This window comes from Phyllopteryx taeniolatus, chromosome 7 (genome assembly GCF_024500385.1).
Source record: "Phyllopteryx taeniolatus isolate TA_2022b chromosome 7, UOR_Ptae_1.2, whole genome shotgun sequence".
Classification (NCBI taxonomy): Eukaryota; Metazoa; Chordata; class Actinopteri; order Syngnathiformes; family Syngnathidae; genus Phyllopteryx; species Phyllopteryx taeniolatus.
Window position 1 is genome coordinate 30,468,773 of NC_084508.1, and position 26,313 is coordinate 30,495,085.

The 26,313-nt window shown below is 42.9% G+C and overlaps 3 protein-coding genes across 5 annotated transcripts in view; 1 reads left to right on the forward strand and 2 right to left on the reverse strand.

The window, feature by feature from the left end:
- Positions 1-236: 236 nt before the first annotated feature.
- Positions 237-3,279, reverse strand: c7h8orf82 (chromosome 7 C8orf82 homolog). The gene is made up of 3 exons (XM_061780318.1): positions 2,984-3,279; positions 2,834-2,882; positions 237-1,112 (listed from the first exon to the last, which is right to left on the reverse strand). The coding sequence occupies exons 1-3, from the start codon at positions 3,149-3,151 to the stop codon at positions 664-666; spliced, it is 666 nt and encodes a 221-aa protein (XP_061636302.1). The 5' UTR covers positions 3,152-3,279; the 3' UTR covers positions 237-663.
- Positions 3,280-3,336: 57 nt separating this feature from the next.
- On the forward strand, positions 3,337-10,645 carry si:ch211-191a24.4 (uncharacterized protein LOC100150331 homolog). Its single transcript, XM_061780317.1, has 4 exons — positions 3,337-3,489; positions 7,156-7,265; positions 7,381-7,499; positions 9,070-10,645. Exons 2-4 carry the CDS (start codon positions 7,165-7,167, stop codon positions 9,726-9,728), a joined length of 879 nt encoding a protein of 292 aa, XP_061636301.1. The 5' UTR covers positions 3,337-3,489; positions 7,156-7,164; the 3' UTR covers positions 9,729-10,645.
- The window catches only part of LOC133481210 (PH domain leucine-rich repeat-containing protein phosphatase 1-like), a 40,018-nt gene continuing 24,042 nt past the window's right edge, over positions 10,338-26,313 (reverse strand). For all 3 annotated transcript variants that reach the window (XM_061780311.1, XM_061780310.1, XM_061780308.1), the window contains 8 exons: positions 23,142-23,297; positions 22,851-23,054; positions 20,601-20,763; positions 15,295-15,425; positions 14,163-14,279; positions 13,773-13,967; positions 13,434-13,671; positions 10,338-12,826 (listed from right to left, as the gene is read on the reverse strand). In XM_061780311.1, the coding sequence (XP_061636295.1) occupies positions 11,702-12,826; positions 13,434-13,671; positions 13,773-13,967; positions 14,163-14,279; positions 15,295-15,425; positions 20,601-20,763; positions 22,851-23,054; positions 23,142-23,297 (2,329 nt within the window). In that variant the 3' untranslated portion in view covers positions 10,338-11,701. The remainder of the gene's footprint in view (positions 12,827-13,433; positions 13,672-13,772; positions 13,968-14,162; positions 14,280-15,294; positions 15,426-20,600; positions 20,764-22,850; positions 23,055-23,141; positions 23,298-26,313) is intronic.

Sequence of the window (26,313 nt, forward strand, 5' to 3'; positions counted from 1 at the left end):
CATCAACATCATCAATATTACTATTGATTACAAGTTAATGAAGTGACAAGTATCACTTGGTCATTTTTCCAAGAGTTGACGTCGCCACCTACTGGTCATGCAGTGAAACATTCTCATGTCCATCTGAAAGTGTAAGAAAAAAAACATTCAGTCTTACCTGCAAAATGTTAAAGAAATCACACAAAACGCAATGCTCTAAAAACATTTTTTCATTCACAGACGTGAATATCATTCAAATAATTATATTTACCCATTTTACCTTTTTCTTTTATTAAAATATCAAAGCAACAAGTGTAATCACATACGTTAGTGCTGGAGCAGACAGTATTTGAGTGTTAGCGCTAGCATTAATGCCAACTGCTCAGTTGTGTAAAATGTCAATATAAACAGCATTTGAAGTTTTCCAAATCATTTTTTTTTGTCTTGGAAATAAATGGGGAACATTTAAAGATTAATTTCCTTGTCAACATTGCAGGCGCCAATGGGGCACATCCAATTAATCAACACGTTACCAAGTAATTGTAATCCAAGTTTATGAAAACACAATTTTTAGCTTCATGATAATATGAATGTTTGAAATGATATATCCCAAGCTCAATATTCATTGATGATTGGCAATTCAGTTCCTAACAGTCACTAAGGTGCCAAGATTTTGGCACACCATCACATTTCTGTGGAAAAGCTCCCTGCCAGCTCATTGGTTAGGGTGTACTGCTGTTTCTTCCATAGGAAGTGTGTGGGTGGTCCTGATTGACCTCGCTCTGAAGCGTAGATAAAGAACGGGCTGAGTTCAAAAGCCAGGGCGGACGTCACCAGCCCGATGCCGCCTGTTCGCTCCGAGCAAGGGTGGTAAACTCGTCCGCTGGCCGGATGCATGTAGAGCGCCTCAGGATGGAAGGAAACTGTCAGCTTCTCTGCGCCGCCGCAGAACGACAGCAAGTCCTGGTCGCCGGTGGCGTCTTGTACCAGGTGGGTGAAGACCACTGGTCTGTCATCACAACGCAGGAAGTTCCTCTCTCTCCCACACAAAGACAGGAAGGGGAAGTCGTTCTCGTAGCGTCCGCTCTGGTTTAAACGCAGACGACTGAAGAAGAAGACGAGGAACTGTTTGTCTGGTGATACAGGAAGATGACGAATGAGAATTGCAACTTTGGAAAAAAAAAAAAAAAAGGCCTGACTAATAAATTAAAAGTACCTTCCTCAAGGGCACCTTGACAAAGGTCAGGAGCAGACTAGCATCTATACAACAACAGGTTGCAATTTATTTTTTTGTGTAGATTTATGTCTTTTGGAGCCCTTTGTAAACAACTTACAAATCTAATTTGATTTCAGTTCAAACAATTTAAGCCGATGTTACTTGGATGTGAAAGGAAAATGAAATTGGTAACCATAAAGCACCACTGCCATGAACTGGAAATTACTGCAACATCACCGTCCACAGTGAAGCAAGTTTTACATTGTTGTTACATACATTAAAACTGAAAATGTGCCGCCCAAGGAGGAAGCCCCTGCTCCAAAATCGAAAGCATGCTAACTTTAAGCTTCTAGAATTACCTTCCCATTCCCTGACTTCAACCCTATTGAACATTTGCAGACAATGCTGTATGGGGAATCGAATCAATTTAAATTAACGCTCTACCAATTCCGCCAACAAGAGTGGTCCAATAACCAATCAGAATTATGTCGAAGCTTGTTCAAAAAGCATCTGGTTTATGTGAAACCCACAAAGGGACATTCAATTAGATTTTAGTGCCAGTTTATGTATAATTTTGACCCTGTGTGGATTAGCGAAAATCGCAAATATATTGAAAATTGTGGACCCAATTTCTGTTTTTAAAAAAACATTGATGTATGTTTATAATCCCGGTTGAAATAAATCATTAAAAGCTCCAAATGAAAATGACAATCATGCCCATGATGAGATTATGTAAGCTTCTGACCACAAGTAAACATGATCTCATTGGCCTGTTATGCATGGGACCAATGCTTAATCACATACCAAGTCATGGCCAGATTTGTTATACAAAATGTATTGAAAGCAACCATATTCAATGTCAGATTATAAACAGTGGAGCAGAGAGAAAATGTCTCTGGGTTCCATGCTTGATTCAAAATTGCAGTTCTAAATAAAGTGCCTGTACAAGTGATGCTCATATAATTACAATATCATGAAAAAGTTGATTTATTTCAGTAATTCCTTTCAAATAGTGAAACTTGTGTAATGTACACATTCGTTTCACACAGACTGACATATTTCAAGTGTCTATTTCTTTTAATGTTGATGATTATAACAACTAATGAAAACCCCAAATTGAGTATCTCAGAAATTTAGAATATTGTGGAGAGGTGCAATATGGAAGAATATTGCTACAGTAATTCAGGCAAAAGGAGCCCCAACTAAGTATTGAGAGCTGTACATGCTCATACTTTTCAGTTGGCCAACATTTCTAGAAACCTTTTTTTTTTTGTATCAGTCTTAAATTATATTCAAATTTTCTGAGAAACTGAAGAGATTTTCATGAATTGTCAGTGATACTCATCAAAATAAAAAGAAACAAACATTTGAAATAGAGCACTTTTTGAATGTAATTCCTGAAATAAATCAACTTTTTTCGTGATATTCTAATTATATGACCAGGACCTGTAATGTATGTGACTTGGCTATAATGTAAGTCAAGTCACACAAGGGCAAAAGAGAGTCTTATGGCTCTGATAAAGGAAAACTAAGCAAAGACTGACACACACACACACACACACACACACACACACACACACACACACACACACACACACACACACACACACACAAATAAAAACGTTACCCTTTCCATACCTTTGAAACAGGTGACAAAATTCTTCACTTTGGTGTCATCCAGGAACAACTGCAGAGGACCACAAACCAACATGTGATGGGAGGAACATCTTTTCAAACGACACTTGTTAAAAAAAACAAAAAAAAACAAGAGCAACAGCAAACACTCACCTGCCCTTGGTGGTCAATGTAGTAGAAGTACTCTCGGATCCTTGGTTCAGGGCTCTGACCCTGGATGTACGCAGCGGAGGTTCTGAGGATTGTGTAGCCGGCAGGAGTGCAGCGTAAACCGGCCAGACGCTGGTTAACGAGCACAGCAGCAGTCCGAAGAAACAACATGAGCTCAACTCAAAATTGTAAACACGACAATGGTGAATCCAACTTGGCGTGACCAGCCACACAAGGATAACGTGACTCGTGATATAACCCGGAAATGTTTACATGTTGGCATTTTATGTTGACTGGCGCCACCCAGTGGACAGTCAGTATACAAACACACACACACGCACACAATTGAAGGTACGTCAGCACCTCAGGCATACCTGAGCCGCCATGTTGGATGTGGTCCGCCTCCTCTTCCAGGCCGGGTGGGGCACTTTCTACTTTACCTGGGCCCGCTGTACACGGGACGTAATGGCGAGATAGTTGGACTTCGCTGCGACTACGTCGACTTTACAGTAAGTTTGAATTTCAGTCAGCGGTAACACACTGAGCCGTAGACGTTCCATTTTGGTAGCTTTGAGTCAACTGTCATTGATTTTGTGTTGTGGCGAACCTTTCCGAGGGGGTTTATTTTCGTTTGGAGGAGGTGTTTTTCCAACTTTCCTCAAAGTGTCCTTGTCAATTACACTTTAGTTGATTTGGCTGACGGTATTCAAAAGCTTTGACACTTGACACACCACTTTCATGCTTTAGCGGCCTCTTCGACGCCCTTTTGGGAGTTTAAAGTCACTTCAGGTGCTCGTCTTTAGCCTCGGCTATTTAGGTTAGTCAAAAAAAAATGTCTGGCCAAAGTTGCTTTTACGAGAGGAACATTTTAAAATACCTTCTGACCTTTGCTGTTTTAAAAAAAATGTACTTTATTTATTTTTATTTTTTATCCTGTTCGGCTGTTAGGTCAAGCAGAATGGAAAATCTGTATCCCTTTTATGCCGGAACAGTTCTACTGTGTCACAGTGGAGTTTTTAAGCTTCCGCTGTGGTATTATAATTGAGGTTTATTCCTCCTGACCTTTGCAATGGCTACTTGTATTCCCACCTTCCCAAACTAACCTGATATCAGAGTGGTGTTGCACTTTTTTTTGTACTTGAAACGGGACAAAACAAAGGGTTTCAGTTTATTTAGAGGTATGCAGTACTGTAAGTCATTTTTGTTATTATTGTCCAGCTACTGACATAAACAAGATTGTTGCTACCCTCTTGGAAAAACAGCCATGATCAGACTTTTTTCACAACTTGAAACTAACAAATGTAATAATAAAATGTTTAGAAAATACTGACAATTAACTGATGAAAATCAGGCAATGCCTTTTTTAAAGTGCATTTAAAAAAAAAGAAAAAGAAAATGAATGAAAGTCACCTGGACAAAAATGCTGGTATTATTTAATGGAGGGCTGTCAAACTCATCGTTGTTGAAGAATCACATACAGTCTAATTGGATGTCAAGAGTAAACAGACTGTGAACAAAAATAATAGACAATAATAATAATTAAACAAATTAAATAATTTAAATCATATTTGGTATTTTAGATTTTTAATTCAAAGCAATACAGAAAAAAGAAAATCCTTAACTATCCTTTTACAAGAACAATCTGTGATTTAAGAGGAATTTGCTATTTTCTTCAGTTTCTCACCTACAGTAAGTACATGTGTGCATTAAAATTGTTTACAGTGATTGTACAGTATATGAAAGCACACACACAAAAACCCACAGGTATTAAGAACTGAAAACTATATTGTTTCACTTAAAAACTAGAACGTACAATTTCTGTACTTGCATGCAAGTACTGAAGAGGTGAGGCTGGACTGAAATGCTGGGGAATTAAAATCGAAAACATTTTGAATGTGAGACTGAAAAAGCAGCATTTAAATAGAAGTATGTTTGTGAAATGACTCACAAGATATCCTGAACGAGCTGAACATTTTTAAGTTGGAATGGTTTGCATTGGTCAAGAAATGGCGGAAATAAATATGTAAAATGGCTGTATTGACGCATCTTTAGGGTGAGTGTGATTGCGGTGGAAAGTGAATAATAAATGGAAGTACTATATGAATGACTGTGCCAGTATAAAATTATCGTATGAATTAAGAGATAATGAATATGTACTGTATTTGAGAAGGAGAGATTAGGAAAGTGAGACAGAAGTACAAGGACTAGTCCAACAATCCCTCCCTTCTCCTGTATGTGCACACACAAACACACGCTCCAAATGACATTGATCTTTTCTCTTATTGGTCACCGAAAGTGTTCGTAATCACTCCCCATCAACTGTATAGGGCTTTTAACTTTGCCATTTTAAAAAAAAAACATTTTATATAGTGGTGCTTGTCTTCTAAGCCGCTGCCCTCGCCCTCTAGTCACAGTGGCTGATTAAGAAAGAAAAGAGAGAGGAGGAAAAAAAAAAAACACCTGCCTATATTGAGAGTCTGGATTTTAAAAAAATATTATTTTTTTTGGACAATGATGAGTGAAAATAATGATTTGTAAAACACGTTGGAAGGCTTGTTGAAAATTTGACTGGTGAAATGCCACCCTGAGGAAAGAAGACAGCCGCGTCACACCTCATGAATTCTTGCAGATTCATTTCTGCATACTGTATGTCAGTTCTAAGATGTTGATGTCAATAGAGTTCCAAAAGATCAGAGAGGCATTTCTGTAGGGCGCATAGTGGCATGTGTGACAGACGCAAACTCTGGCTTCCGGCTGTCATAACGAGGGCGTTACGTCGTGTTGTGTCCCAAAGCTGCGGCCAATCGTCACCAAAATTTATGAGTACATCCCTGAAAATATCCGAACAGTCGTTTTTGAACCAAAACATTTTCCTCTCCATAGATTATTGTTCGAGAAAAGGGATCACGTGTAATGTCCATAAAACCCAAAATATTGGGCCAATCGTTATATTTTCAGAGGTTGAAGCTGCCATGAATAGAGATGTCTGTGTAAATGTTGGCGATGATTGGTGACAGTTTATGGACATCAAGCCACATTGCTTGGGTTCATACATGAGGTTTGCAAGGATGTGGCACTCGCCTGCTGTGTTTGTATCATTTTAATGATGACACGCTAATAAATTAGCAATTTTTCAGCATATTAAATGAGTGATTGAACATAATTTTGCAATGAATTTGGTCTCCACTTCTGCCTCTGACGTCACACCGAGACACAGTTGGTGTCGATGAAAAGGGGGGTCTTCCAAAGGCCGTTGAGTTATTTACCAATTGCTCCAAAATATATTGATGTTATTTGGAAATTAATGCCAGTTTTATTTTCTTGAGCAAAAAAGTACATAAAATCAACTTGTTGGTGAAGTATGGAGTATTAAGACCTCATATCTCCTTTACGATTGCATAGTGTGATAAGTCAGTTGAGGTTGTTAATATTTTCTGATGGATGTGGAAATGTACGTAAATTTAAAATGATTTCTATATCTTAGTTTTATACAAGGTACATACAGCATGGATGTTGCACATGTGGAAATGACAATACGGATTCATAATTTGGTGAAATTGCCCTCATTTTTGTTAAGGCATTTCAAATTGCTCATATTAGAAACAAGATTTGTAACAAGATGGTAATTATGAATAATATTAAAATTTACTTGGAATTATTTGCACCAAAACAATGGGAACATTTTGGAATTGTCGTTATTTATAGCTTATTAGGCCACAGATATACTGGTCTGACACATTTGAGATCAAATGAACTAAAATATGTTTGACACCCCTGTCTTAACATTATGCATTTTTTTCACTTTCAAATTCATCCTGCAGGCCGGTTATGGCCTGCGGGCTGTATGTTTGAAACCCCTGCCTCAAGGAAATATTTCGAGGCAATCAAAGTAAATTAGTGTGGATTTAAAAAAAAAAAAAAAAAAAAACAGCCCCAGGACAAAGTCAAGCCTCCATGTTTCACAGTAGACATAGTGACAAGTGAACATTGTGGGGTTTTATTTCTTAAATGAAAGGGTACCAAGAATTTTCTCCAAATCTGTACGTTACCAATTGGCTGTCTCTAAATGGAGGTGATATGCAAACTGTGATGAACTGGAGTGATGGTGACAATATTTTCCTTTATTTTCAGTCGTTTAATAATTGTTTTTTTTTCATGGTCTTTTTGCCTTTCAGTCCCCTGCAATGAGCAAACCACCCCGTTCAACCCGGGGCCACAGGGAGAGAAACGGGGACCACCGTCACCCCCGTGAACCAGGCGATGGCAACCGCTCCTCAGCTGACAGGTGTGAACGGAAACTTAGATTTTTGTTGAGAGTAATGCGTGTGTGTCGGAATCCAAAAGATAGGAATAAAATGGATGCTGTTTTACAAACTTAGACTTGTCTTTGCATTCTCCAGGACATCTTCCCGACCGCCTTACTATGACAGAGATCCAGACCATCATCCCAAACGTGCGCGGGACGTACCGCATGTTGAACATAATGACTCCAAATGCACACACATGTGCTCCAGTAGAGGTGAGACTGATTGTGGAAAGAAGGCTCAGAGTTTCTCAGTGCAGCATCGAGGGGTGGACTGTGGTTTCATTATGCATAGTTCCATTCTGGTTTCTGTAACTTAACACGGGTCCAACTGGGTTTCCTGTGTTCACCATCTCTTTGTCACTTTGGGGTACAAAGCTGCTGTCAGAGATGCAGAGTATAATTAATTTATCCTTAGTGTATCATATTTTGCTGAAGTACATTTTGACATAAAGAGGGGTTACATGCATACCGATTTGTAAAATTTGACACAGCCCAAACATGATAATGGGAAAAATCTAAAGGTGTTGCAATTCAGTCCAATTGTTTGTACTTAACAAACCGCTGAAGACAATCTTTGAGCAAAACACTGAACAGCATACAGGTGCTTAACACAACTCTGTATAATGGAACAATTGTTTCCAAAGTCGTTTGATCAATTTTGTCAGTTGTTTGATCAATGGAAAAGACTTGACTCACTTTTGTGAAACATTTCAATTTGAATAAAGTCAAATCTTTTCTTCAAGTTTTTACACAGTAGTGAGGTGATGGAGGTTTAACTGATTATCACAGACTTTGGAAGGCTGAGTTCAGTTTCACTGGCAACACCGACTATTCCGGTCAGCCAACTAAATTACTTGAGTGCAAAAACAACTCATCCAGGAACCCAGAAGGACAGCCTAAGAACCACTGGCCTCAGTTAAGGTCAGTGTTCATGACACAACCGTAAGAAAGACAGTGGGGGGGGGGGGGGGGGGGGGGAATGGCATTCATGGGACAGTTCCAAGGTGAAAACCACTGCTGACAAAAAGAACACTAAGGCTTGTCTTACATTTGCCAATAAACATCTCAATTATACCAAAGATTTTGGGATAAATATTCTGTGGACTGACACCCAAATAAGTTTAACTTTTTGGAAGGTGTGTGTTATATATAAAAAATAACAGCATTTGACAAAAGAATATCATGCCAACAGAACAAACATAGTGGTGGCAGTGTGATGGTCTGGGGCTGCTTTGCTCCTTCAAGACCTGGACGATTTGCTGTGATTAATGGAACAATGAATTCTGCTGTTTACCAGAAAATCCTGCAGATGAACATTCCTACCCTCAATCTCAAGCGCCCTTGGGTTATGAACAGGACAATGACCTGAAACCTACCAGCAAGAAATGCTATCCTTTTTTATTTTTTTTAACTGGTATTAATAAAGGTTTTGGCCAAGTCTAAGTCCAGACTTAAATCTAATTGAGTCCTTAAACAAGCTTTTCATGCTCAAAAACCCTCCAATATGAACAAAGAATGGGCCAAATTTCTTCAGTGATGTGAATGACTTGTTACCAGTTCTCGCAAAAGTTTAATTTCAGTTATTGCTGGCAAGGGTTCAGGAAGAAATGACTTTTACACACAGGGCCAGAGAGGTTTGAATTTCTTTCCCTTAATACATTAAATCGTCACTGAGAAACTGGATTTTATCTTTACTTGGGTTGTTTTTGTGAGATATTAAAATTGTTTTGTTGATCTAAAACATTAAAGTGTATTGACCGATCTGAATGTCTCATGTCTCCAGGTATTGTTCTGATCTGTTCTGTCCTGACCAATGGCCTAGTCCTGATCTGTGTGGTCGCCGCTCAGATGGTGACGTCAGGCTTATCTTCCATGGGCGGACTTGGCAGCTTTGACATCAACTCCAACTTTAACCTGCAGGGCACAGAGCTGCAGAAGGTGCGCGAGCTGGACATGCAGTACAGCCAGATGAGAGCTCCTGGCATCTATGGCGGCATTGCATTCAGCCTGACAATGGGCGTGGTCTCGCTGCTCTTTGTGGTTGCAGGCAACAAGCCCCCCCACCATTTGTCCCGTAAGCTTTTATATGGGGCGCTGGTGTTTCAGGCAGCAGGTGCCGTTGCCTATGTGGTGGCCGTCGGTCTCTACCTGTACTTTGTCATTGGTGTCAACGCCACTGATGTTTGCGAGCAGCGTGAGCGGCTGTATGCACGAAACGGGTACACCTGGATGAACTGTGATGTCAGCGGGGCGGATGCAGCCGTGGCTTTATTTGGACTTATCACAGCCATCCTTTACACCGCCGGGACAGTGCTCACCATCCAAACCATCCGTAGGGTGAATCAGTACTTGCAGGAACGTAAACGCCACGAGGTGGAGCGAGAGCAGCCCAGATCCCATCCACAGAGAGCCCCGCTGAGGGCTGAAACCACCTCTGTGTGACTGACACCTATGGGCACTTACTCTGTTCCCAGTGTGCTACAACAGTTTGTTAATCTTTTTATCATTCATTTTGTGGAACCAGTCATTGTCTGATTTAAACCCCTCATTTGTCTTTTGTAAGCACATCAGGATATGTGGTTTTGTTTTTTAATAACCATATTTTTATTGTTCTCTTAATTGCTACTTAAAAATGCAATCTGAGAATGAATCCAACTTGAATAATGTGATGTGTATTTCTAGTACAAATGTAAGAATTTTAAAGCTATGTCTGGAATCAACTTTACTATTTGTATGTTGGCTTGAGAATGGATTAATGTAGAGGTTATTGTTAGTGGAAGCCTTGTTTAGGAAAAACCCTTTCCACATAATTTAAATATGATCAAAGACCGTGAGGGGACACTACAGTTATAAGTATACTACAGAAGTTGTGGTCACCCTGTTGTCTTTCATAGGCTCCCTGGCAGCCTGTCACACATTCATACAGGACACATTATACAGTCAACCCACATAACAGAAGAAATTCAGCAGAGTGAAGTACAAGTTCTAAATGTAACCATTTCACAAAACTCATTCTTTGTAGAGCAATGCAACAATTGAAGATAGAACATGTAATGTTTTGCAAGGTTTGTCTAACGCGAGTCGTTGCAGTGCAGTTTCCAAGATATTCATCACGGCAAAACACTCCTGCAAGTTCTCTTTGTCATCCTCAGGCCACATTTATTGTACTGTACGTTTAAATATACTACTTTGTTTACATTCTGATCATTAGTATGATAACTTCAGCATTTAGTTGAAAGCTCGAGTTTGGGTGATTCCTGCTTTCAACAACAACCAGGAATCATTTTCATCCACGTAAGCTGCCTTCCATACATGTTTTCACACCCATGATTTATTAAAGGCTTCAATCAACACAGTTATCTGCAAACTTAAATTTATTTAGCAAAACTAACTTTCTTGTGCAGTTGAAATATGTAACAGTTCTGATAACATTCAATGGGCTGGTTAGAACAGGAGGATTCTCTTGTTCAACATTCACTCAGCACACCTCAGGGTAACACAAATGTGGAACAACAGCCTTCCGAATAGTTTTTTTTTCTCTCAGAGAACATTAGCATGCATCGGTAACTCGGTCACTTTAAAGTATTAAACTCCAAGGAGTTAACATTTTACTAACTCTGACAACCGAGACCAAAAACCGACGGCCAGGAAGTTTGAAAAGAACACCATGGTCCATATCGCAACGTACCATAAAACAAAATAAGTCAAAAATTCTACTTTAAAAAGCATTTACAATGCTTCTGAGATCAACTTAAGTGTGATAAAAAATTGCATTGCATTTTGTTGGGCACAGAGTTAACAGTAGAAAAGAGTAAATATATTTTTTTAAAGTCTCTGGTCCATAAAATCTGAACCCTCCGAGAAAGCAGTGCAAATGAATGCGGTAACATACATGGAGAGAAGGACTGCGCGATGCGATTGGGCCGGATCATCGCATAAAAATAAAGAGTTGCCGACATGACCCCGCGCAATGAGCGCTTCAATATATGGACACCCTGAACAGTGAGCCTGTATCTTTCACATTTTTGAAATCACAAAATCTAGATTAATAGTTAAAGAAGAGGCGGGTCAGACTAAAAGCGTGTGGATATTTTATCGGCCATTCGCTGACTCCATTCCTTTGAACGAACCCAGCGAGGTATGTGCAGTTCACATATATTTTGGTTACAAACAAGATTTGCTTTTTCATCCACAAGCACATTATGAATAAAATTAAGTATTGCTTTAAAACAATATTTGATGCGTTATATACTTCAATTATTTTGCTTGGGGCAGCACGGAAGCCGTATGGTGTCTTGCTTGCAAAAAAAAAAAACGGAAATGTATTTTCAGCGTGCGCGAAAGCGTCTGTGATTCAAAATTTAAATCGCGGCAAAAACTACAGTTCGGCCGAGTCGCTGGGTGTGCGGGGGCCTTTAGAGTGGTGTGATAAAATAGTCTGCAGGTTTCTGGTAGGTGGTCGCTTGTTGGTTCCGAGTTTCCATCTGCTGCTGTTCGATGATCTGTCGCACTTCGTCCTCCAGCTCCGGTGGAATGATCAGCTGGTCATCAGGTTCTTGCTGAGCGGGAGCATTAAAGTATCCCCCCTGCTTCTTGACTGGTTTATCTGCCGCCTCCTCAATGAGGTCCTGGTTCCTTCCGTGGCACGCCACAGAACCGTTGGGTCTAGCCCTGCGGCTCAGAGTGCTCGATCGGGTCTCTCCACCGAGGCAGGGGGAGGATGGCGTTACTGGGGGAGGGGCTTTTGAGATGGTGGGCGGTGAATGGTCGTGATTGGAAGTGATGGATTGTGGAATACTAGTGCTAGAGTACGAATGTATTTGAGGTGCAGGGCAGTCTAGGCTGTGGACATCGGCCTCGACCTCCACACGGCTGCCGTTAGAGAAAACCCCTGGAATGGGCTCTTCGTCCTCGCTGTCAAGCCCATTGTCAGACAGCGCTCCGGAGAACTGCCTCTGGAAGCCCCCGCTTCCACAAGCAACTCGTCGCATGCCAGTCCGCCCCGGCAGGTTCATATGGCACGACAGTGGCTCAGTTTGGGGCGGTTGCTCTTCGGACGATGCCGTGGAGCCCACCTCACTATTCATTTCAGATGTGCTGAACTCGCTGCTCAGATCACTAACCGTCCCCGAAGACGGTGGTGGCAGCAGGGTGTCCGCACTCCCCAGGTAGGGGTGAGCTTGCATGTGTGCACCCAAACCTGGACTGTGAGGTGGAGGCGGCAGCTCGCAGAAGGAGCAGCAGTCTTCAGTGACACTGAGTTGGACGACAACAGCACTGAGGCTGTCAGAGCAGCCGTAGCTTTGAGCCAGAGTTACGAGCTTCTTCGCAGCAGCCAGCGCGTCTGGAACATTCCTTACGGCTTCCACCGCTTCACTAGGAGATAACATGTCCCACAATCCTCGGCTGCCCAGCAGAAGGAACTCATCCAGTGGGCTGAGTGTCACCATGGAGACGTGTGGCCGTGGGGTAACTGACGGACACAGGAAGGAATATCCCATAATTCTGGTGGAGTCAGTTAGGCCACAGACTTTATTGTCCTATGGAAAGAGAAAATTGAAGCCTTAAGTTAAATGTGCATCCGTGGCTCGAATGAATAATTTAACTGATTGAATTAATGTTTGTTTGGTTTCCATTGCTCGTTTAACTATGGGGTGTTGAGGACAAAGCCATGCGATATTAAAAAGTCAAAATCCTCACAAAGTGCCAAACTAAATACTGTACTTGGTTTCACTGGACAGTGTTACTTAATTCTGGTCTTTTGATACTACAGTATCGCAGAGAAAACGATACATTGTGAGATTGGCATCTTGTGCCACCCCGAGCGGAAAGCATGATACAGCGTAACAGAAAGCGAATGCAATAACAAACAATGGGCATCAATGGAGAATCTCTCCATGGCTTCTTTCATCCTGGCATGTGGCTAAGTATGGACAGCAGTGATAGTACCACAAGTGAATGGGTATAAAAAAAAAAGCGACTCAATCAGTGAAAAAAGAACCCTGCACAACCTTTCATGGTGAAAACAACAAAGATTACAAACCGCACGACTTAGTGGCAATAGGGTCAGGTTCAGTGAGAGAGAACAGCCTGCCTATAGGACCAGCAATAACATCTAAAACATGCGCATGCATGGTTCATCGTTACCTCTGTGATGATGGCATTATGTCGTCGGACCCTCTGGCACTCCAGCTCTTCTTTGACGGTGTGGATGGTGGAGAGTTGCATAGCTTTTCCATCTCGGCACAGAACAGCTTGGCACCTGCCGACGCTGGCAGCCCTCAGGGTGAAGCAGCCACCGTGTTCACCGGGAGGCACGGGGTCATGTCTAATGTGACATAAAGCTGCTGATCCGCCCAACCTTTGGCCTGCTGTGCCCAGTTTCCTAAGGAAGATCAGCACAGAAATCGTCAGTAGAACCGGGCCGTAGAAATGTTTACTAGGGCCCGTTTTCTTTATTGCTTGCTGAATCGGTCACTCGTTTACCTTTGCATGGTGAGGAAAGTGTTAGTCATGTAGTCTCCCTGGCTTGGGCCCCTTTGGAGCTCCTCTGCTAACACATCTCCCATGGTGCACTGCAGCAGGTAAGGCACCTCGACATTACTGTCGCCATGAAAAACCCCATAGAGGGCTTCATGGACTCCACAGAACGCGTCGAGGGCAAGCGCTGCCACACACAACCTTAAGAGGAAGATGGTGGAAAATCAACAAAAAAAGAAAAGTAAAATCCCTGCAATTCACAATCCACTATGAAACACTAAATACACTCATTTTGCATTGAATAACAATAGGCCCCAGTACTTTACATGTATTGCAAAAACATCTTAAAAGAGAAAAGACTTGTGAGTAGGTGACTTGAAAAGGGAAAATACTTACTTGCTTTTGACTCCAGAAGCCTCGGTGTATCCGTGGCTCCAGACTGCAGGGACTCCACGGCACTCACTGGCGCTGGCAGCAGAGGGGGGCGGATCCACCCTTAAACATCGGATATTGCTGCAGAGAAAATAAGGGCACGACCACCAACCCAGTGATTTCACAAGTCTAAAAGCCATATACAGTTGTATGTAAACCAGAAGTTTACATACACTATATAAAGAGCAGACATGCAAACGCCAAAGGCATGAAAAAAGTGACAAAAAAATACCTATGAAAGACGTTGTGCGAGGTCATGTGTCTCGTGTCGTTTGATTGGTGAACTAGACTTAAAACGTCACTAGAGCTTAAATTGGATCGGCGCAAACGGCGCCCGATGCGGAAGTCGGAGTCTCGCGCGCAAAATAGTTGAGAAATAAGCAATAATTGATCAATAAAACTAGCGAGCAACATCATTGTAACGGAGTAAAAGTACCGTTACTTCTTAACAGCAGAAGTGACAGAGGTTTTTTTTCTGGTCTCGTCAACTCCTGTGACTTCGCGCGCACGGGTGGAACCTCAGGCCACATATTAGTCCGCCGCGGTGTAATATTCACAATTACCTCTGTGTGTGCGCGTGGAACGGATCTAGCTGCCAGCGTTCAAGGAGTACGAAACAGCCTATGACGTCAGCGACGGCCCACCACGAATAATATACAATAATGCAGTCACAGTTTTATTTACAGAATGACACATTACAATAAATATCAGGTTGTATTGTCTACTAGCAAAGCTAAATACATTTTAAAAATACGTAAAATAAAATAAGTGAAAATCAAAACTCACTCGCCCGCTCGGAACGCATAGACTATAAAATATGTATTCATGTACACATGGTGGCTCCATTTATGTGTGTTTAAGTTGTGTATATGTGTGAGCATGTAGATGTGTTTAAATACATATTAGGGCTCAACAATTATCTTAACTTATTACGTTATTGGCCAAAAGTTATTACATTACAGGTTCAGGAATTTTATGACATTGTTGGTCAGTTATTATGTTATGGGCCTATTACATAAAAAAAAAGGGCAATTTTATTACAGTATATTGTATAATAATGAATTCGGCATTGGTTTAGTATTTCGAAGGTTCCTACTTGAGAAGCTCCAAGCTCTTGTGGTCCAGTTTGAGGCAGGGATTTCCTGTTAGATCCAGCTCCTGAAGTTTTGGGGGTAGTGACTCTGGCAAAGTAATCTCAGTGAGCTCGTTGCAGCTCAGGTCGACACACTGACAGTGAGACCAAAGACAAGGTGAGACACAGTAGGTACCGATATGACATTTTGGTCAGGTATCAGCTCATGTGATCACTTTTCTTTTTTTTTTTTTTTTTTTTGTCTGAGTGATGAATTTGCTCGAATATATTTATAGACTCTTTTGTCAATAGAAACTGGAAGCAATATGTTAACAATTCGGGGCCATAATTCTCCTTTATGAGGCGTACTTTCCATTCACGCGGATTCCCCCGCTTCTGACAAACTCACTGCGCATAAGCTGTAAATGAGTGCAAACACACCAAGGAGCTGTGATTCCTTCCTTCCCAAAACACTAATAGCATTTGAACGCATCTTTAAACATTGGTGTTCCTCTAAAAATACAGTAGAAAACGTTCAACACACACACAGTGCAGTTCCTGTGCATCAATAATTCAGATGAAGCGCAGGTGTTAGTGTACATCGATGGTGCCGATACTCCTGGGGAAGTAAGTGTCTGACGGAAGCGTGGCTGCCATACTGCGCCTTCGGCCCCTCTGACCACCAATGTAGTTGGATGTTCAACTACATTCATTCATGGGCAATGTGGCTTAAGTGTCTTGCCCAGGGTCACATCAAAGGCGGCGGGGATACGGAGCCGTCGACCCTCCGGTCGCAGGGCATATACTCTTACCCTCTGCGCCACAGCCACCGCCCACGACTACTATGACCAGTTTTTCCAGTGACAGTCATCTGACCGGAGTGAGGAAAACTGGCTACCAGTAATGCTAATGCTGCTAGGTGCGGCGGAGAGGAAGAAATTAATATAAGTGGGCCACGGAAGAACACAGGCAGTCTATGCCGACAAATGTTTATATATAATGGAAATATAATCAATATAATATTGTTATAATTAAATATATAAATATTAAACATATTACATTGATGAAAAATACATTTATCCATCCATCCATTTTCTTCCGCTTAGCCGAGGTTAGGTCATGGGGGCAGTAGCTTGAGTAGGGACGCCCAGACTTCCCTCTCCCCAGCCACTTCACCCAGCTCTTCCGTTGGGATCCCGAGGCGTTCCCAGGCCAGCTGAAGGACGTAGTCTCTCCAGCGTGTCCTGGGTCAACCCCGGGGTCTCCTCCTGGTGGGACGTGCGCGAAACAACTCACAAGGGAGGCGTCCAGGAAGCATCCTAATCAGATGCCCCAGCCACCTCATCTGGCACCTCTCAATGTGGAGGAGAAGCGGCTCTACTCTGTGATCTTCCCGGATGACCAAGCTTCTCACCCTCTCTCTAAGGGAGAGACCGGACACCCTGCGGAGGAAACTCATTTTGGCCGCTCGTATCCGGGATCTTGTTCTTTCGGTCACAATCCACAGCTCGTGACCATAGGTGAGGGTGGAAACGTAGGTCGACAGGTAAATTGAGAGCTTCGCCTTTCGGCTTAGTTCCTTCTTCACCACAACGGACTGATACAAAGTCTGCATCACTCCAGACGCTGCACTGATCAACCTGTTGATCTCAAGTTCCATTCTTCCCTCACTCGTGAACAAGACCCCAAGATACTTGAACTCCTCCACTTGGGGCAGGATCGCATCCCCGACCTGGAAAGGGCACGCCACCCTTTTCCGATTGAGGACCATGGTCTCAGATTTGGAGGTGCTGATTCTCATCCCAGCCGCTTCACACTCTGCTGCGAACCGCTCCAGTGAGAGTTGGAGATCACGGTTGGACGAAGCCAACAGAACCACAACATCTTCAAAAAGCAGAGATGCAATACTGAGGCCACCAAACCGGACCCCCTCTACGCCTCGGCTGCACCTAGAAATTCTGTCCATAAAAGTTATGAACAGAATCGGTGACAAAGGACAGCCTTGGCCGAGTCCAACCCTCACCAGAAACAAGTCTGACTTACTGCCGGCAATGCGGACCAAACTCTGACACTGGTCGTACGGGGACCAAACAGCCCATATCATGGGGTTCGGCACCCCATACTCCCGAAGCACCCCACCATAGGACTCCCAGAGGGACACGGTCAAATGCCTTCTCCAAGTCCACAACACACATGTAGACTCATTGGGCGAACTCCCATGCACCCTCGAGCACCCTAGCGAGGGTGTAGAGCTGGTCCACTGTTCCACGGCCAGGAAGAAAACCATACGGCTCCTTCTGAATCTGAGATTCAACTTCCCGATGGACCCTCCTCTCCAGCACCCCTGAATAGACCTTACCAGGGAGGCTGAGGAGTGTGATCCCCTGTAGTTGGAACACACCCTCCGGTCCCCCTTTTTAAAAACCACCCCAGTTTGCCAATCCAGAGGCACTGTCCCCGATTTCCACGCGATGTTGCAGAGGCGTGTCAACCACCAACTCGCAATGTCCCGAGTCGAGGTCAGCAGCGCCCCATCCCCATTATACACAATGTTGATGGTGCTCTGCTTCCCCCTTCCTCGAAGCCGTCCGGAAGTCTTTCTCTATGGCCTCACCAAACTCCTCCCATGCCCAAGTGTTTGCTTCAGTGACCACAAAGGCTGCATTCCGCTTGGTCAGCCGGTTCCCATCTGCTGCCTCAGGACTCCTACAGGCCAAAAAGGCCCGAAAGGACTCCTTCTTCAGCTTGACGGCATCTCTCACCATTGGTGTCCACCAACAGGTTCGGGGATTGCCGCCACGACAAGGCACCGACCACCTTACGGCCACAGCTCCGGTCGGCCGCCTCAGCAATGGAGGGACGCAACATGTTCCACTCGGACTTCTGACAGCGGATTCTGCCAGACGTTCCGAGCAGACCCTCACAATACGTTTGGGTAATATTGCCTGTGCTCACACCAGGAAGATGTCTGGGAAACATCTCCAGACAACATGACAGCCAATTCACCCAGATGTCGCCGATATAGACCTATATACAGTACATATACTCTTTAAATAAATACATTTAATGTGTGTGTGTGCGCATTTGTGTTTACGTGCTCTGTGCTCAGCTGCCGCAGCATGGATACCAGGACAGTCATCTAATAAGGAAAACACTAACGTCTATCCATCCATCCATTTCCCGTACCGCTTATCTTCAATAGGGTCGTGGGTGAGCGAGAGCCTATCCCAGCTGACTTTGGGCGTGAGGCGGGGTACACCCTGAACTGGTCGCCAGCCAATCGCAGGTCACATATAAACAACCAGTCACACTCAAATTCAGATCTATGGGCAATTTAGAGACTTCAATAAACCTACCATGCATGTTGTAGGAATGTGGGAGGAAACCGGAACATGCAAACTCCATACCGGCAAGGCCAGAATTGGAACCGCGCCTCTGACGTCCATAAAATCCAAAATATTACGGAGATTGTTCTGATATTTTCAGAGGTTTAAGTGGGCATAAGTACAGATGTCCACATAAATTATGGTGTCGATTGATTGCAGATACAGTGGATATGGAAAGTATTCAGAGCCCCTTAAATTTTTCACTCAGTTATATTGCATCCATTTGCAAAAATCATTTTTCTTTTTTCCTCATTAATGTACACACAGCACCCCATATTGACAGAAAAAAAAATAATTATTGAAATTTTAGCAGATTTATTCAGAAAAAAAAAACCCTGAAATATCACACAGCTGTAAGTATTCAGACGCTTTGATCTGTATTTAGTAGAACACCTTTGAGCTAATACAGCCATGATTCTTTTGGGGAATGATGCAACAAGTTTTTCACACCTGGATTTGGGGATCCTCTGCCATTCCTCCTTCCAGATCCTCTCCAGTTCTGTCAGGTTGGATGGTGAACGTTGGTGGACAGCCCTTTTCATGTCTCTCCAGAGATGCTCAATTGGGTTTAAGTCAAGGCTCTGGCTGGGCCATTCAAGAACAGTCACGGAGTTGTTCTGAAGCCACTCCTGAAAAACACCCCACAGCATCATGCTGGCACCACCGTGCTTCAGTGTTGGGACTGTATTGGACAGGTGATGAGCAGTGCCTGGTTTTCTCTACACATACCGCTTAGAATTAAGGCCAAAAAGTTCTATCTTGGTCTCATCAGACTAGAGAATCTTATTTCTCACCATTTTGGAGTTCTTCAGGTGTTTTTTTTGCAAACTCCATGCGGGCTTTCATGTGTCTTGCACTGAGGAGAGGCTTCCGTCGGGCACTTTGCCATAAAGCCCCGACTGGTGGAGGACTGCATGGTTGACTTTCTAGAACTTTCTCCCATCTCCCGACTGCATCTCTGGAGCTCAGCCACAGTGATCTTTGGGTTCTTCTTTACCTCTCTCACCATGGCTCTTCTCCCCCGAATACTCAGTTTGGCCGGACGGCCAGCTCTAGGAAGGGTTCCCAAACGTCTTCCATTTAAGGATTATGGAGGCCACTGTGCTCTTAGGAACCTTAAGTGCAGCAGAAACTTTTTTGTAACCATGGCCATATCTGTGCCTTGCCACAATTCTGTCTCTGAGCAGTTCCTTTGCACTCTAACATGCACTGTGAGCTTTAAGGTCTTATCTAGACAGGGGTGTGGCTTTCCTAATCAAGTCCAATCAGTATAATCAAACACAGCAGGACTCCAATGAAGGTGTGGAACCATCTTAAGGATGATCAGAAGAAATGGACAGCACCCGAGTTAAATATATGACTGCCACAGCAAAGGGTCTGAATACCAATGGCTGTGTGATATTTCATTTATTTTTTTTTAATAAATCAGCAAACATTTCAACAATTCCGTGTTTTTCTGTCAATATGGGGTGCTGTGTGTACATTTATGAGGAAGAAAATTAATTTAAAGAATTTTAGCAAATGGCTGCAATGTAACAGAGTGAAACCTTTAAGGGGGTCTGAATACTTTCCGTACCCACTGTATGTGACATAAAGTTAATTTAAGATTTTTCTCTATAGGACGCCAAAGGTTCTTCAGTGAAATTAAACATGTTCGATTTCAGCGCGATTTCCTGGTGATCCGGAGACAGAGACGCAACCAGCAGAGACTCGAGTCATCATCAGGTCGCCAACTCGTCTCCAGGCCAGTGAGATAGGGGTCTAAGTCCCCAGAAATGCAACTTATTTATTGTCATTTCAACTTCTTAAGCCAAACATGATGATGCTGAAAGTGAAACTTTTTTTTGTTGTTGTTGTAGCCATCACTGACATTTAAATATTGACTCGAATCACAATTCATGCCTGCCAAGTGAATAACTACACTTGTACATAGTGACTACTAACCTTGATCTCAGGCAGCTGCAGGACCTCCGGAAAGGCACTGAGGCAGTTGGAGTGTGCAGAAAGTGTTTGGAGGTGCAGACAGTTCAAGATGGTTGTGGGCACAGTCCTCAGTCTATTACCACTAAGGTCTAGCTCCTCGAGATGCTCCAGTTGTGCCAGTTTACTACAGTGGGACAGAATGCAGTTACATCATATACAGTCAGGTCCATAAATACTGGGACATTGACACAATTCTCTTATTTTTGGTTTTAAACCACTGCACCCCACCGCAACGGTTTTGAAATGAAGCTGGAGACTTTCACCTTTAATTTGAGGGTATTCCCATCCAAATCGGGGGAACGGTGTCGAAATTACAGAAGTTTGTAGATATGCTTCCCACTTTTTAAGGGACCAAAAGCAATGGGACAAATAAATAATCATTAGGGTTGGGCATTGAGAATCGAGAACCGAATGGAACCGGGACCAACGTTCCGGTTCTCCCGGAACCGTTCAAATTTAAAAATGTTGGTTCCCAGTTTCGATTCCTAGTCCTCCAGCCGCTAAGAAGTAGTGGCGAAAAGCAACGAAGAAGCGGCGTAAACCAACGAAGAAGAACGCGCACGATGACGTCCTTGTGCCCAACGGTGGCGGCGGCGAACAGAAGTGTGTCTTAACTTTGTTAAAATGAATGACCAGTTTCCTCAGTGCAACACTTGGAATATGATTATATTGTGCATTCAAAGGAGGCTTTCACGATGAGTACCGTCTCACGCGGTCCGAGCCTCAGCCTACACCGCGCGGAGCTTCAGTCAAGTCAACTCTCAGTCAACTGGGTGAGTGAAACAATAAAATACGTCACTGAGACAGCTAACAAGGTAAACAGTTGCTTGCACTTTTACACTGATGATTTTTCGCATTTATTTTAGTCTTCAAACCAACGTAAGCACCGATGACAAAAAAAAAAAAAAAAAAAAAGCTTAACATTGGGCTAAAACTTCACCGTAGCAACTTTACATTACAATGACTTGGGACAAAATTCATATAGACGTCTCACATTATCACAAACACTAACCTTGTGCCTCATCGGTGGGTAGGGAAAGGAATCAGCATTTTATAGCATTTGGTTCCATCCATTAAAAAAATTAATAAATAAATCACAAGGCCATGTGAAGTCACTTTTTGTGCCAAAATGTTGAGGTCTGGTTCGTACCCATCAAAATAAAAGGCTACAAGCTTAAAACAAGAAGTCAAGTTAAAACTTGCACATATAAACCATTTGACATGATGAAACAAAATACAGGGGCAGCTATATAGCATTGTTAAATTAACTATTTTAACAATGCTATATTTAACTTTTAGTTGAAACATTAATTAATGAATATTAAGTCAATTCGGTTAGGTCCACACACATTGCCTTGGAGTTCATATGTTTGATATTGATACTGGTAATAAAGAACCTCGAGTCAAATGTTAATTTTAGTCTATGCTGCGAGCTGCTAGGAAAATGGAGGTTCATAATTTGGACACCCTTTATTCAAACCATGCAAACTTTGTTGACCCAGCCCCCGAAAATAATTGGAATCGAGAATCGTTTGGAACCGGAATCGCTCAAATTCAAACGATGCCCAACCCTAATAATCATAAATCAAACTTGCTTTTTAAGACTTTGTTGCAAATCCTTTGTCGTCACAGAATGCACAGACATCACCAGATGCTGGATTTTATCCCTGGTGAAACTCTGCCAGGCTTCTACTGTAACAGTCTTCAGTTCCTGCTTGTTCTTGGGGCCATTTTCCTTTCAGCAAGTGAAATGCATGCTCAACTGGATTCAGGTCAGGTGATTGATCTGGGCATTGCATAACATTCCACTTCTTTGCCTTAAAAAATGCTTTGGTTGCTTTCGCAGTATGATTTGGGACATTATTCTTTCCTCCGGGAATAAATCCAGATGGTTTGTCATTGCATGGGCTTTGTATTGCAAATTGTGCTTTATTTTGACATGGATGCCTCTATACATTTTAAAATACAGTACATTAACAAATTTTGTATTAATTGCAAACACATAGCAACAAAAGATGATATTTCTAGTGTTTACGTGGAGTCCCTTTGAAGAATGCTTATTTTATTTTCAAAGGCAAAATGCAAGCATGCAGACTTCACACATTTACTAATGGTGTTTGACTTGTTTTTTAACTTCAGTCAAATGGAACACATATCAAGGTCCTTTACGCTATCAGGGTGACTTTTTGAGACACAGATCTTTTATTTTACCTGGCAGAGAAGGTCTGCAGCTGGTTGAAAGAGAGGTGAAGAACTCTGAGGTGGCCATGTCCAGTCAGGAGAGGGACACACTTGTCTGTCAAGCTGTTGTTAGTCAGATAGAGCTCTTCCAGGCTGCTTGAATTGTCCTCTGATGACAGGCTTGCATCAGGGAGGCTCTCCAGTTTATTGGCTGACACATTAAGGTACCGCAAGCTGTAATAAAACCCATAAAACAGTACAGTACCAATATTAGTGTAGTAGGGAGGGGAAAAATAAAAACAAAGGAGGGGATGTATTCACTTCTGGGCTTTGATGAAGAAGTTGTTAGGAAGCTCATTCAGATGATTGTGCTGCAGGTCCAAGATTTCCAACTGTGATCTCTCCAAGCTCTCACCCAGCTGGCTTAGAGAATTCCAGCCTGCTAGCAGCTTTCTCAGGCTCCCAATAGATAGCAACCTAGGATACACAAACACATTAAGCTCAGTCTCTTTGTGTACTGTAAATAAATAATCTACCTTTAACTTTTAATCAACAACAGACAATTATTGGATGTGAAACGGACACTTAAGCCACATAGCTAAACAATACCACGTTTTTTTTGGTTGAGATGTAACTTCAAATGCATGGTTACAATGCTAGTACTTTGAAATAATTTATGTTGTTCACTCAAGCCATGAGTTTCCAAGATGGCTGAGCATGAGGAAGATGCTGCTAATTGCTCCACTGTTAGGTGCTTGTTTTTGTGTTCTTTTATGTGTGAGCTGTGTATGCTAGGGTTTGAAAACCAATGCGACGACCACCAAACACATAAGGATTGGACTACACGGCAAGCGGACAGCTACGACTGATTATATCAATTAACATAAAATATCGGCAAACAACAGCAGAGCCCTGTAGCTCCATGGATTATCGATACAGGGGAGAGTGGAGAAGGAAGCGCAGACGCTAGAGAGGCTACGCAGTAGCCCACCCAAGCCACCGCTTCCCAGCGTTTTCTAACAAGATGAATGAAGTGAGACTACAGGTTTCTACAAACAACACTGAAGGACTGCTGTGTGCCAACAATCATAGAAACTTGGCTCCATCAATCAATCCCCGAAGCCACTATTGAGCTTGGTATCAGACTGTAAACTTTGTAAGTGCAGAGGAAGATAACTTTTTACACAAAACAGCTGGTGCACCGACACAAATAACGACCAGTAACTCTTCTCTAGACCTGTACTTCATAACTGTTAAATGCAGGTGCAGTACTTGCTCAGGGAGAAGAACATGGTCTTCAGTAGTGATGGCGAGATGAAGCTTCATGAAGCATCGTAATACTTCAGCCATTGGTTCGAGTAATGGTTCATTTCTTGATGCTTCATTGCACACGAAACTCCCTGCTGGCCATGTGCATAATCACAGGCAGCTGTATCTTTACCACATACAGTATGTGCTGCGTTGCATTCTTGCGTCTTTTTGGCTCTCGTGAATGACTATGTATTACAAAACAATGTTTGACCAAGTAATTTCCCAACAATAAAGTGTAAAATATATTATTTTTGAACATATTCTTTGTGCTTAAAATGTTCATCATCACTGGTATGGCAGGTTGTATAATGTTTTTCTGTCACTTTGGGAAAATGGCATGGGCTTAAGAGGGCAGAGGATTTTGAAAGTGCTTATTTACAAATAACAGTTTATCATCATTTTTGTGTTAAGTGATTCATTCAAGAGCAACATTTTTAAACTGGGGTACAGTAATTTCTCCTCTGCCAGTGAGATTTTATTTTACCTTGCTTTCTGTGAACACAATAAATACTTTCTCCATGAATAAAATAAGAAGAAACAAAGGTAATTGATAAGCCTCAATGACATTTCCTTATGCAATGTGGTCCTGCTTGGGGTTCGAACTCAGGCGACCACCATGCCACATGTTGAGAGTAGAGTGCACCAACCGGTGGGCTATTAGACCAGGGTGCCGGGTTAGCGGCCGGTAGCCTCTTTCCAAGGATTCCGAGGAGTGACGTGACTGGAATTGCTCGCTATCTTGACTGTCCAAGCTATGTCCAAACTGCTATCAACACTCTCCAAACTTATTATTATTATTAGCCTATACAAACTACATAGTCTTTATCCAAACTGAGCTGACCGCAACGCTATATAAAACACACACATACACACACACGTTTTGAATGGAGCCTGCATGAGGGGCTGAGATTGCTGTCAAACCTCACGGCGAACCCTGAAGCGCTTCCCGAATCGGTCACGTGGTACTGCCGGGCAGCGGGACTTCGGACATCATCACTTCCGGGTCTGCACCTAAATGAAGCAAGCCTTGCTACGGGCTTTGCGGAAACGCCCCCTCCATTACTCGACACACACCTCGAAGACTCGGCACATCTCGTAACATCACTAGCCTTCAGGTATGATAACAAGGAGCTGTACAGCACTGCCAGAGCCAACCTAACTTGAGCTTTGACAGAAAAAACTCCAGGCAGATGTGGTGAGGTGTCTGTCACCTAACAAACTAGAGACCCAGCAGGATGTCAGCGGTGCCCAATTGGCTGAGGTGTTAAACCACTTTGGACGCTTTGAGGTATCGTCACCAGAGGCTGACTCATCACACCCACCGGTCCACAGCAGCAAATTCTTCACAGCAGAAGAGCATCAGGTGAGTGGCACATTGTGCAAGGTGAAACCAATGAAAGTTGTGGGCCCTTATTGCATCTCCGTAGAGGTGTGGACAGACCGTGCGGCTCAGCTGGCTGTAATCTTTACCATGTTCTTTAACCGGTCACTGAGTCAGGCAATTGTCACTTCCTGCATTAAGTCCTCCATCATCGTCGTACTCACCAAGTAGAACAACATCAGAAGCTTAAATGACTACGGTCAATTGGCACTCAAACTAATAATCACTAAGTGCTTCGAAAATCACCTCCTGCCTTCCCCCCGGATTAAACACTCACCAGTTTTCCTACAGGGCCAAAAGGTCCACGGAGGACGTCATTGTCCTGGTCCTGGACACTGACCTGACACACCGGGAGTAGCAAGAGAGCTAGTGTTGGTTTTGTCCGACTTGGGAATATCTGAATCAATCTGCCTCTGGATCAGGGACTTCCTAACAAACCGCCCAGAGAAGGTGAGAGTAGGCCCTCATGTCCCCACAGTCGTCAGCCTCAGCACCGGCTACCCTCACGGCTTTGTATTGAGCCCCCTACTTTATACCCAAGCCTGCACCCTGACTCATCCCAGCAACAGCATCATTAAGCTTGCTGTTGATTGTAGTGAAGCTCATAACCAGAGGGGATGAGTCTACATACCTGGACAATATGGAGTGGCTTCCAGCATGATTCTAGGACAACAACCTGAGCCTGAACACCACCACAAAAAAGGAGGCAATAATAGACATTGGTGGAGACTGGAGTTACCGCTAACTAGCAGCTAAAGTAACTGGCTGGCTTAGTAGAAGTAGATGTTGCCAGCCAGCATG